The sequence below is a fragment of the Bos indicus genome, chromosome 11, assembly GCF_029378745.1.
Source record: "Bos indicus isolate NIAB-ARS_2022 breed Sahiwal x Tharparkar chromosome 11, NIAB-ARS_B.indTharparkar_mat_pri_1.0, whole genome shotgun sequence".
Taxonomy (NCBI): Eukaryota; Metazoa; Chordata; class Mammalia; order Artiodactyla; family Bovidae; genus Bos; species Bos indicus.
In genome coordinates this window covers 44,434,877-44,447,971 of record NC_091770.1, presented here as the reverse complement: position 1 = coordinate 44,447,971, position 13,095 = coordinate 44,434,877, and the positions used below count along the sequence as shown (strand labels likewise).

The following is a 13,095-nucleotide window of genomic DNA, read 5'->3' as shown; positions in this document are numbered from 1 at the left end:
TGACGTCTCCTTGCATTTCTCTCACCATTTGTGAAGTTGAGTGTTATTTCTTGTGTTATTTATACAAGATATCCTGTATCTTTTTTGGCAAAATTACCGTTCAGTTTTTGCCCATTTTTCACTGTATTATTTCTTACAGTATTCAGTTGAAACAGTGCTTTATGTATTCCAGATACAGGTCAGATATTGTCAGATACCTATTTTACAAAAATCTCCTCCCAGTCCGTGACTTGTCTTCTTATTTTTATAAATGTTCTTTGAAAAGCAGAAGGATTTTTTAAAATAGTTTTACTTATTTATTTATTTTTGGCTGTGCTGGGTCCTTGTTGCTGCGCGGGTTTTCCTCTAGTTGTGGAGATTGGCGGCTACTCTCTACTTGTGGTTTGGGGCTTCTCTCTGCCCTGGTTTCTCTGGTTGCAGAACACAGGCCCTAGGAACTGCAGCTCCCTGGCTCAGTAGTTGTGGTGCATGGGCTTAGTTACATGTGGGACTTAGTTGCATGTGGGACTGCATGTGGGATCTTCCTAGATTAGGGAACGAACCTGTGTCTCCTGCATTGGCAGACGGATTCTTTACCATTGAGCAACCAGGGAAGCCCAGAGGTGTTTTTTTGTTTGTTTTTTTTTTTTTAATTTTGATAGTTTATTCATCTTTTTCTTTATATAAAGTTTTTGCTTTTTTTGTTCTATTTATGAAATCTTTCCCAAACACACAGTGTGTAAGATTATTAATAAATAATTTCTATATAAATATAAAATAATGAATCTTTATACCAGCTTGGCCTCTCTCACGGTTCCCAGCTTTTCTGGCTATGAGGTGTTCTCACAGGGTGCTGCACTGTTCACAGAGAAAGAAGGGCCTAGAAGACCCATGGTTGGCACTTTGGGAACCGAGTGTTCAGAGTGTGAACTCTTGACTACTCACTTAGGCCTCTCTCAGGTTTAGGCTAAGATTTCTTACCTGACAGTCAGAATACACCTGATCATATCTTAAAAGTTAAAAATTTACCAAGGGTAACCTCCTATAATGCCTGTTGGAACAAAATGGAATTTTTCTGCCTCATTGATAATTCATAGAGATTTGCCAGAGAAAATAGATTTTAAAAGCTAAAAAAATTTTGGGGGGAAGATCCCCTGGAGGAGGGCATGGCAACCCACTCCAGGATTCTTGCCTGGAAAATCCCATGGACAGAGGAGCCTGGCAGGCTACCATCCATAGGATCGCAGACTCAAACACAGCTTGAAGCGACTTAGCACGCACGCACGCACACGCACATGACATTTTTGTGTCATAATGAATATATTGCTTAAAATTAAAACTAAACACTAGGAGAATATCCTGCTTTTTATCTTGCCTGAACATTGTCCTCCTGCCCCAGCATCTGTGTGGAGGGAGTCAGAGCTGGGACCTAACCAGGAATCAGAGCACAGAGAGTGTGTGCTGACCTCTGAGAGTCTCTGCTGCCAGCCTTAGTTCGTAGCTCTAGCACACAGAAGTTGTTGGGGCAAAACTGAGATTCTGCAGTGGTTTACAAATTTTATTTTATTTGCTTCACCTTGCAGCTTGCGCCCAGGGGTTGAACTCAAGCCCTCAGCAGTGAAAGCTCTGAGTCCTAACCACTGGATCCCCAAGAGTGATTCAGACTGCGCTTCCACTGCCAAGGGCTTAGGTTCCATCCCTGGTTGAGGAACAAAGATCCTGCAGGCCCCCGGTGTGGCAAAACAAAACAAAAAAAGTGTCTCTCTGGAAAATTTCAGTAACATTTCCAGGTGCCAAAAAACATATTCTTTGTTTCATGGTGAAAACTAATGTCAGTAATCTAGGCTTGGAAGAAAAGTTATGACCAACCTAGATAGCATATTCAAAAGCAGAGACATTACTGTGCCAACAAAGGTCCGTCTAGTCAAGGCTATGGTTTTTCCAGTGGTCATGTATGGATGTGAGAGTTGGACTATAAACAAAGTTGAGCGCCAAAGAATTGATGCTTTTGAAGTGTGGTGTTGGAGAAGACTCTTGAGAGTCCCTTGGACTACAAGGAGATCCAACCAGTCCATTCTAAAGGAGATCAGTCCTGGGTGTTCATTGGAAGGACTGATGTTGAAGCTGAAACTCTAATACTTTGGCCACCTGATGCGAAGAGCTGACTCATTTGAAAAGACCCTGATGCTGGGAAAGATTGAGGGCAGGAGGAGAAGGGGACGACAGAGGATAAGATGGTTGGATGGCATCACCGACTCAATAGACATGGGTTTGGGTGGACTCCGGGAGTTGGTGTTGGACAGGGAGGCCTGGCATGCTGCGATTCATGGGGTCACAAAGAGTCGGACACGACTGAGCGACTGAACTGAACTGAAGTGAACTGAATCTAGGCAGGGTTGGAGATCACCTGATGTTTTGTTATTTAGTTGCTAAGTCATGTCTGACTCTTTGCAACTCCATGGACTGTAGCCCCTCAGGCTCCTCTGTCCAGGGGATCTTCGAGGCAAGAATACTCAAGTGGGTTGCCATTTCCTACTCCAGAGGATCTTCCTAACCCAGGGATAGAACCCAAGTCTCCTGCATTGGCAGGCAGATTCTTTACCACTGAGCCACAGGTATTTTAGACAGTGAGGTTTTATAAAAGTATAACCAAAAAAGATCAAAAATTTTCCTAGATCTGGAATCATTCTTTGTGTGGCAGTCAAGAAATGCCTTGTAAGTGATTTAGCTGGAAATAATTCCTATTCGGCACAGATTGTAGTCTGGGCTCTTCTTAATTTAATATTGTGCTGTATTTAAAGGATATACTGTCAGGTTGTGGGTTTTCTGCACTAGACGTTTGTGGTTCTGTCTGCGTTGTTAAGGTCCTGCCACGTGCCAGCGATGTGAGTGGGGAAGCTGGTTGAAATACTCATTGTCTGCTAGCAGAGAAGTTAGTGTGCGTGGAAAGCAGAGAGAGAGAGATACGTAAGAGACCACATGTTGTTAGAGAAAGGCCCAAGATGCTGCAGGAGCGAGTGCGTTAATTATCTTCTGTGAGAAACAAATTACCCAGCACTTAGCAGCAATGGGAGCTGGCAGACTTTTTGTTAAGAGCCAGTGATAAATATCTCAGGCTTTGTGAGCTGTCTGTGTCATAGCTACTCAGCTCTCTGTCATAGTGTGTGAGTGCAGGCTTGGAATATGTGAATCCAGGTGTTGGTGAACTGTATTTACAAAACCAGCCGGGCAGCCAGATCTGACCTGTGGGCAGGATTTGCTGCTGGCAGGCCTGCAGTCACCATTGTGATCATCTCCCATCTCCTGTGGGCCAGTGCCTGTGCTGAGGGTCTGGGAATCTGCCTCTTCCTAAGGCTGGAAGGGGGTGGGGGTGTGAGTGGCCCCAGAGAGGGGACGAGAGTTACAGCGCTTTATAGCCCAATCCCAGAAATGACCAGTTACCACTCTGCTGACCTGTCTTCATTGGAGCTGTGGTGGGGTGGTGACACACAGATGTGGGTACTCTCAGGGAACTGGAAGGACCGTTGGGATGAATGTGGGGAACCTGCAGCGGGGCCGAGATGTGCAGTCAGCTCTGAGTCTCACAAGGAAAGTAGGGGTTTACAGCCAAGGCACACGCGGGGGTTGGTCAGCGATGGAGAGTTACTGAGAGGGACGTTGGGGCTGGGCGGTGTAGTGGGAGAGGGATTGAGCCAAACCAACCTCATGGGATTCCTGCTGAAGACAAGCCAGGGCTTTGGACATCACCTGGGATGGGGATTTGGGGGATGGGGAGAGGAACCAGTCAGATGCAGAGAATCTGATGGAGGTGGGGGGAGGGATTCGAGGATCTGATGGAGGTGGGGGTTCTGGCTCAGCTGCCAAGCAGGATTCCTATGAAACTGGACACTTAGAAGTCAGGGTCTCCTGGTCGGAGAGCTTGGCGGGAGTGTTTGTGGCACCAGAGGTGGGATTTGTTGGCACCATTCTCAGTGTGCATCTTCCAGTTGGCTTTCCTGGTAAACTGAGCTCTTTGAAAGCTTGGTCATTTTGTTCTTTCTCTTTTCCCAGCTCAGTCATGTGTCCTGGGCCAGGTCAGTTCTGGTGGCATCTCTGCTCTCATTTATGCAGTAAGTAGAGATGGTTCTGGTTTGTGCTTTGCTGTGCTTGGTGTGGACTGGGGACAGGCAGGTGTACGGCCACCCTGGCGTCAGCTCTGTTGACAAGAGGATTAGGGCCCCAGAGTCAGGAAGACTCACGTCCCTTTTATATCATTTAAGTCATAAATGTGGAAGACACCGCAGGGCACCACTCAGCCTCCTGAGTCCTGTGCTTCCCCTGCACAGGCCTCCCTTCCGCAGCTTCCAGGGAGTTTGTGGGTGGGAGGGGCAGAGGGACCCTTCCCCGGGCTCAGAGGGACACAGGTGGGGAGCTCCCTGGATCCTGGTGATTTTACCATGTGCCCCCTTCCCCGCCCAGCTTCACACACAGGTGTAGGTGTTTGTCTGGATCCAGGTCTGAGTGCAGCCTCAAGCAGTGAGTTGGGTCCAGTGGGGAGGGGATCCACAGGGAGGTCAGAATAAGGAAGGCTCACTGTAAAGATGGGTCACTGACTCTTAAGGGCTCAGATGAGAGGGGCTGCAGGAGGCCGGGAGGAGCAGCCCTGCCCACCCAGGACGCCCACTGGGGGCGGGGCCAGGAAGAAGGGGCAGCAGGCTGAGTGGCATCTCCATGGCCCAGTGCCCAGATTTGGAACAGAGCCCCAAGGGGTGCTCTCGAGGAGTGGGCGGGCCTGCCTGCAGTCAGGTCAGGTCAGGTTCGGTTAGGTTTGGCGTGATCACCACTCCTCTAGCAGCACAGACTTGTGCCCACTGAGAAAAGTTGGGGACTGGCCGAGAGCTTCCTCCCTAAGCCTGCGACCTGCCTGCAAAATCCTAGTTCACCCAGTGGGTAGGGCGCCTTGTGGGAGGAGGGGGGCTGCATGGACCGGAAGAGGGGGACACGGAGAGATGCTAGCTGGCACCGGATACCCTGCTCGGCCCTCACATACCCCAACGGTACCTCAGGGGCATCTCGGGCATGATAGATGAAGCAGGTCCCTCGCCAAGTGTGGAGTTAATGAAAGTTTTTAAAGTTATCAGAAAATACGATATTTCAGTTCCTCCACTTCCTCTTGTCCAGTATTCTCAAATGTTGCTTAATGTGCTAGAATGTACAGGAAAACATGTCCTGTGTTTAAAAGAAAACAACTGGCAGAGAGACATGTAGATTAAAATTTGAAAGGGTTGTTTTGACTTGAGAAAAATGTTCCTTTCTGTCCTTTGTCGTGAAAGTCTCACTGTGTTTTTCGTTGAGGAGGCTGGCCTCACAGTCAGCTGGGTCACAGATGGTCAGAGTAACTCAGCTGGCTTCCTCCTCCAGCTCCACCAAAGGTCAGCGAAAGGGGAGCTGTCCCAGCTGAGTCAGAACTAAAATAAGAACCTAGCTGAGAGCCAGAAGGCAAACAGGTCGTGGCCACCTTGGTCGTGAAGGTGCTCTGGACGCTCTGCAGAAGAGTTCATCGTAACCCGGCTTTCCCTGAAGTCAACAGTCTCACTCGAAATATTGCCCTTCTGTGTTTGAAATACAACACCTTCTCGAGTTTGTGTGTTTTGCTCAGGTCACAGTAGATCCCTTAAAAAGGACATTTAGAAATGAGACTGTGTGTTTGTGGTCACAGAATGAGTGACAAGAGAAGTGACCTGAGGGTGGAGGGGCTGCTCCAGGCGCATTTTCCCATGAAAGACGTTAAACACGCAAAGAAAATCTGCCCAGCCTATAAGAGGAATTCTGAGCATGTTCTTCAGGTTAACCAAACCCTGCCCTTCTGAGTGACTATGGGGATGCAGTGGGAGGGGCCTGGAAGCCACTTGCAGATTCCAGCTGCTATGGCAGTCCAGGGGGTTTCGTTACTGAGGGCATGAAACCAGGCTGAGGTCGTGGGTGGGACCCTTAGATGGAGTCACCCAATCCCAGGGGACCTGGGGCAAGGACATATCTGCCCACTGGCTGGCCCGTCCTGTCCCCTGGGACTTCACATGGGTAGAGCTGGTCCCACTGGCTGGGAGCTGGGGGAGCCTAAGGGCCTGGTTGGGAGGCGTGTCTGTGCGGGCTGGCCCCTTTGCAGGAGGAGCAGGCTTAGGGCATCGCGAATTCCACAGCTCCCAGACACAGGTCAGCCAGCACAGGCCAGAACCCAGAGGAGCTTCCAGGAGGAACTGGGCGTGGGCAGGCCTGGAAGGCCGGAAGCTGGGGAGGAAGGGCCTACATGTCTCTGTCCTGTTGAACAGTGTCTGCAGAGCTGGGAGTGTTTTATCATCACTGGTCAAGGCGACTGTCAGCACCCCTCCCCACTCGTGGAAACACAAGTGTGTATGGTTTTGAACAGGAGCAGAGATTAGGTGTCAGTGGGCTGCCTCTGTGTGGCAGGACTTAGTAAGTCTTCCCTGCTTCTTGTCCCTCATCTGTAATAAGCTGCATGTGTTTGGAGTTGGGGAGTCCAGCCCCCCACAGAGCCATGCAGTCTGCCCCCCCATCCCAGAGCCCACAGGGTCCCCACCAGGAGGCTGACCACCTGCCCATCATTCCCCAGTTTTCTGCTGTTAAAGATTGTGCCTCTTGCTCCTGTTGATGGAAATAATCAATAAACAATCCACAATAGGAATAGAGAGAAGCTTGTGACTTTCTGAGCCAAACTGCAGACTGTAACCCAGAAGACAGCCACTTGGGTGACTGAGAATCTGCTCCAAGGAAGCCGGGTCTCAGTACAGTTTTCTCTTTGTCAGAACAGAGACCATTAAACACGTCAGGGACGCATTCCTTCAAGGTTGAAAAACAACAGGCCAGCGCGTGCAGAGACAACGTGGCCTTGGCCCCTGGGAGGGAGTCATCGTCTGAGGACTAGTACTGGCGTCCTGGAAGGGCAGCGTTTAACCTTTACTTTAACAAGGACATTCTTTACTTCTGGTCAGTGTGTCCTTTTCTCTAGTAATTAAAGCAGGTGTATGATATATGCCTCATAGGCCACAAACAGGTATAAACTTGGAAGTAAGTCCTGTTTGAGCCAGAGTGGCATCCCCAGGCCCGTGTGTGAGGACCCCTCTCAGGCCCCCACCGGGCTGGGCCTACACAGCAGGTGACAGGGGTGCAGCCCCCCTTGCACCTGGTGGAGGACGAGAGCACCTGAGCTCTGCACTCTGACCCTTCCTGCTGCGTGGCTTCCTTCTGCTCTGCAGCCGCGAGCACTCTGACCAAGGGGCAGAACATCACGGGAGCAGCAGCATCCTGTGCTCTGGCTACCCTCACCTCTGTCCTCCTGTGGAGGAAATGGGCGTTTGTGCCAGAAACGGGGGCGTGAGAAGGAACCTGCCAGCACCAATGTCTTTACTTCATGTCACAGTTGTTTTGTCTTAGTAGAAAAGGAAAATCAGAGTGAATCTCCCATTTGAGTGAAATAGAGAGAGAGTGAGGGCTTCCCAAGTGAACTAGTGGTAAAAAAAAAAAAAAAAAACAAAACAAACCCGCCTGCCAATGCAGGAGATGCCAGAGGCCGGGTTCAATCCCTGGGTCAGGAAGATCCCCTGAGGAGGGCATGGCAACCCACTCCAGTGTTCTTGCCTGGGAAGCCCCGTGGACAGAGAAGCCGGCAGGCTACAGTCCATGGGGTCGCAAAGAGTTTAACACGACTGAGCACACATGCACACACACCCAGTAACACGACTGAGCACACATGCACACACACCCAGAGAAACAGTGAACACAGTCAGTCTGCCGTGTGGTAACTTAATCAGGATGTCCCCACATGCTGGATACACGGGGCTCTTGGAGCTGGAGGTCTTGGAAGCTCCTGCCAGGCGCTGGGGTAACAACAGCACGGGACTGCACCCACAGAAGGGGGAGCATTGACCTGTACGTTTCTATGTCGGAGTCCGTTTCCCAGGCAGTCGGTCAGCACGTTCCACTTGGTGTTTACCAACCACGTAGATGAGGACCTGCCATGTAGCTCTGCTCAGTGCTGTGTAATTACCTTATGGGAGAAGAATCTGGAAAACAGGGAATGTCTGTATATGCATAACTGATTCACTTTGCTGTCTGGAAGAAAGTAATAACATTGTAAATCAACTATACTCAAATAAAAATTTAAAAACCCACGTAGATGAAATGTTTGGTAATGATGCATGTAATTCAGTTGAATTCAATGTAATTCAATTCAAATAATTCCAAAATTATTTGAGAGGATTTGAATTTTAAAAGTACCAGTTATAAAAAGTTGCTTTTTAACTTTACCAAACATGCTCGGGCTTCTGTCCAGGCCCTCGTTGTTTGAGCTCTTAGGAACAGCTGCCATTCTTGGTCTGTTACCTTGGGGCAGGTTATTCATCTCGGGCAGGGTGTTACATCAGGGGCAGAATTTGTTCTGGCTGAAATCATGGCATCGGCTGGGCTGGTGGACTTGCAGCCTTTCGTGCAGCACGTGGGAGGGCGGAACACCGGATTGCAGGATGCGGGAATGGTCAGCTCAGCAGCAGACGAGCTGCGTGTGGTTCCACATCCAACAGGCTGTTGGGTGCACTCAGCCTGGGTCCTGAACCCTCCTGCTGTGGTCTGAATGTTTGTGCACCCCCAAAATTGCTATGTTGAGATCCTGACCCCTGAGGCTTGTGAGGCCATGAGGTCAGGTGTGAAGGTCTCTTGAATGGGACCCGTGGAGCCCCTGTCCCTCCACCACGGGAGGGCTCAGCGAGGAGGCGCCAGCCAGAACCCAGGGGTAGGGGCAGAGTCCTCACCTGGTCAGGCCACACTGGCCATCCTGGTGCCTTGGTCCTGGGCTTGCTGCCTCCAGGACCGTGACACGTGAACTTCCGTTGTTTATAAGCCACCTGGCCAGTGGTGTTTTATTACAGTGACTCTAAGGGACTAAGACTCGGCCCAGTAGATGAGAAAATGGTCAGAGCTCATGAAATACAAGCCTCTCCAGTCTGGATGGATGCCAGGGACGTCTGGGGTACAGACCTGTCCTGTGGGATCTGCCAGAGAGACTCCATGTCAGCCATGATGAGGAGGGAGGTTGATCAGACAATGGAAGCCCTCTGGAGAACCTCTGGGAATCCTAGAACCCAGGAAACTACCTCACAGGCCCACTGCTCAAAGCTGGCCTTGAGGTGTTTTATATTAAAACAGCTTCCCACTTGCTTCAAGGCTGTCTTGCTGCACTGTGCAGGCTGTAGTGATCTCGGTCAAGGGAGTTCAGATAAATGTTTTCTTATGGTTACAATCACAATCTAAAAGAATTGTTTGCATTTCTTAGAGTGACATTATTAAGTGCCAGAAATGGTTTAAAAGTAACAAAAGGCCTGGATATAAAAATTGAGCAATGGTGTTGATTTGGCCTCAAATTACCCCTTGTCCTCTTGGAGGAATAACTCATGTCCAATCTGTGTGGCTGGGTGGGGATGTGAGGGACCAGCTGGGTGGCCCGTGCGGCCCCCACCGATCGGTGCCACGTGGTTGCCCGTCCACCCTCAGCTTCTGGACCCTGGGGAGCAACACACTGTTACCTTCGTGAATCTTGTAGGGAACATGCGTGGCTCCCGGCCACACGCAGGCTCCCTGTGCTGAGTGGGTCGGGCACCTCTTACATACCCGCTAGGTCTGCAGAACACGCTACAAGCACACAGTAGGAATTCCTAATGTTCTGATGTGACAGCACATAGTGTTAGGAAGTAACTAACACAGGCAATTACTTTGTAAGAAGCTGAGACCCCCCAAAAGAACAGTGGCCCCCTGCTGCCCAGGAGATGCCCTCAGGCTGTGTTGAAGACTCTAGGGGCTGAGAGGTGGGACTGGACAGGCTGCCCCCTCCCCCATCTACTCCCCAGGCCCCAGATCCCCACCGCTGCAGGGCTGACAGTGCTCAACCCTGTGGAAGGAGCACAGCCAGGTGCAGAGCATCCCTTATCCTTTACCCGAGATGCAGACCCAGGAGGACTGGTCGCTGAGTTACAGGCTCCTACAGGCTGACTGGGGCCAAACAGGAGGAGTTGTAACTGGACACGGGCTCTCTCCCTGGGCTCTCTCTCTGGCGCCCCTTCGGGAGCCTGGGACGGAGCTGTCACTGCCCAGAGCCGTGGAGGGAGCGGGTTCCTGCCAGCGCCCCCACCGGCTGTTACTTCCCCTGGAGGGCGGCCACAAAGCCAGTCCTTTGTCAGGGGAGGGCCCTGCAGTTTCCAGACCCACCGCAAGCTCTGGACCGGAAGGGCTGCATGATCCTGGAGCAGCTGACGTGTGGGAACCGGGAGGGGAGTGCGGGGGAGTGACCAGGGGAGCCGCCTGGGTGTCCTGCGTCCCTCCATCCCTTGTCCCTCAGTCCTGCCGCTCCCAACATGGCACTCCGGGGCCTGCGCCCAGCTGTCATCCCGGAGGACCAGGAGGTCCCCCCGGCGGCCCGTAATGGGGAGCATCGGGGTCTCAGCAGCCAGGACGAGAGGGCCGAGTCCAGGCTGCAGCGCCGGCACAGCGATGTCAGGGTCTACAAGGAGTTCTGTGACTTTTACGCCAAATTGTGAGTGGCCCCCTCCCGGGCCCCCTCCTGGGGCTGGAGTTCACTGCCTTGGGGTTTGACCTGCACCTTCAGTAGGTCTCCTGCCAGGACTGGAGGTGGGGGGTGAGGATGCCCAGGACGAAGTGCAGAAAAGAAGGGAGGAGAGAAGGAAGGTGCTGCCTACAGGCAGGAGGTGGGCCCTGCTGACTCCTCCTGGGAGCTGGAGTGGAATCACCGCATCTCCATCTCCTGGTGTGCTTAGCAGGGAGGGAAGTTTACCTGGCCTGAGTCTCTGCTTCCTCCATCCACTCCCTGTGCTTTCGAAATAGATATCCTGCTTCTCTTTACCTGAGACAGCAAGCTTCTGACGAGCTCTAAGACCAATGGGACCAATACAGTTACACTGTAACCAGAATGCTTGGTGAACTCGAAGTGCTTTGGGGGCTCACATTCCTGCACTTTAATGCTAGAATATACGTTTCACACACTTCGATAAACAAGGCACTTGAATAGCAGAAGGCTCGGTGATGTCAGGTTTTCTGTGTGCGGCCGATTTGTGGAGGCAGATCTGTGGAGGCAGATCGGCTGAGACAGTTGTGACCAGACCACCACCAAGGCTTTCATGCTCCCCAGGCATACATTTCCCACCATGGAAATCCTCTCTGAAACATTAGCCTGTTAATTGTAACTAATCCGACGGCAGCTCACCCTGACTTTTACAAGTAGCTTCTATCATCTGCAGTAACCGTGTCGGTCACTGTGAGAAGACTGAACAGGTCAGTGTTCAGTGTGGGCCTCACTTTACCGTCTGGGGGTATTGACCGCGGGGGGCTGTGCCCCGAGCGAGGGTCAGGGCTGTACAGGAACTCTGCATCTTCCACTGAATTTTGCTGTAAACCTGAAACTGCTCAAAAACAGCCCATTAAAAAATATATATACGTACAGTGCCAGCGGGTCAGGGAGGAAGAGCAAGGTAAGCAGTTAAGTAGGTTGGTGAGATTATTGGTTTGTTAGGGCTTCTTTCCTCAAAGTTTCTGCTAATGTTCTCTTTCCTTTGTTTTCTTGCTAGTTGTTGAAATGAACAGTTCTTCAAAAACACAGAACTTTATCTCTAAGACTAATTTACTTTTCCTGTGTGTGGGGGAAAACTTGCTTTTATAATGTCTCTGCCTGTTTTCTAACTACATTCTAATCTGTGAGTATTTGAACTTGAGTGTAAATGGTCTGTAGTGTAATGAGCATAAATGGGTCAGTGATAAACAATTTGATATGGGGACCCATTCATAGTCTTAAAAAATATTGAGGTCTCCAAATACCTCTTGTCTTTAAAAATATTGAGGTCTCCAAATACCTCTTATTTTATCGGTATTTACTGTATTAGAAAATAAAACTGAGAAAAATTTTAAGTGATAGTTCGTGTAAAATAACAACATGCTCATTACACATTAATAATATTAACATTAATTTTATATGAAATGCGTTTCCAAAATGACAAAACCCTGGTAGAAAGAGTGGCATTGTGTTAACATTTTTGCAAATTGTGTGTCTCAGTAAAGCCATGCCACCTGCCTTCATCCTTCTGGAAGATGTTGTTTTGAATGAAGTTTATAAAGAAATTGTGGCCCCTGTAGAGACGTGGGGAAGAGGGGAGCCTTTCCTCCCGGAGAATGTCACCAATCTGGGAAATCAGTATTCAGGGCACTCCAGGGTTTCTCCTGTAGCTCTCTTGGAATTCTGCTAAAATCACTGAGAATTCAGTGACTCTTTTGAGAGAATTTTAAATTAGTAACAGTGCTTGATGTTTGAGTAGCTCTTTTTGGTTTCCAAAGTGGTTTTATAGGCTTTTTCTTATTCAACTCTTGGAGCAGTACTGGGCCCGTGGGGGCGGCTGTGGGCCACCGCACGTTGTCGAGGAGCACCTGTGGATTTTGGTCCCTGTTGGGAGAAGGGGACCAGAACCAAACTGCCCTCGTTTGTCCAGCTTGCAGCAGAGCCGGGTGACAAGGGAGAGATGGCTTCTCTCCCTGATCCCCAGTACTTTTTCAACAACAAATAGAAAGTTCGCTTCAGTACGGGACTTAGGTCAAGTTTGCCAAGTGTCAAGGCCACGTCCCTCCCTTCCTTTCCTGGCAACGCTTTAATCGAGTTTTGTTGGTGTGGGGTCGTGGACATGGACTTCTGCATGGGGTGTGAAGTCGACAAAGCAGGATGTTGCTCTGTGAGACCGTTGCCAGGAGAGGGCGGGGTCGTCTTCCGTGGGAGTGGGGGTGAGGTGTGCTCTGTGCAGACCTTGCTGAGGAAGCAGTGAGATGTGGGCTGTGATGGGGACAAGGCAGCGGTCCTCCAAGGGTGGGGGGAACTCCTCCTCCCCCTTGGGGGCTGGGCAGGCTGCGGAGGTTGGCAGTGACTGCCCAAGGAGGGCTGAGTGGGTGTCTGGGGGCTCAGACGCTGCCCCTGGGACCCGACACACAGCGGAGCGCATGCTCTGAGTGGGCGTCTGGGTATCTTAAAATAAACCCGCAAATCATGAAGCTGCCGGGCCAGCACCAGCTCTGCCA

At 50.6% G+C, this 13,095-nt stretch overlaps 1 protein-coding gene across 6 annotated transcripts in view; it reads left to right on the top strand.

Moving 5' to 3' along the window:
- LIMS1 (LIM zinc finger domain containing 1) overlaps nucleotides 1–13,095 on the top strand; it is an 82,798-nt gene that overhangs the window by 55,246 nt on the left and 14,457 nt on the right. The window contains exon 1 of one of the 6 annotated variants that reach the window (XM_019970225.2): nucleotides 10,093–10,558. The exons of 4 other annotated variants lie outside the window; for them this stretch is intronic. In XM_019970225.2, the coding sequence (XP_019825784.1) occupies nucleotides 10,380–10,558 (179 nt within the window). In that variant the 5' untranslated portion in view covers nucleotides 10,093–10,379. Of the gene's footprint in view, nucleotides 1–10,092; nucleotides 10,559–13,095 lie in introns of those variants that run through there. One more of the 6 variants, XM_019970227.2, reaches the window with a different exon arrangement.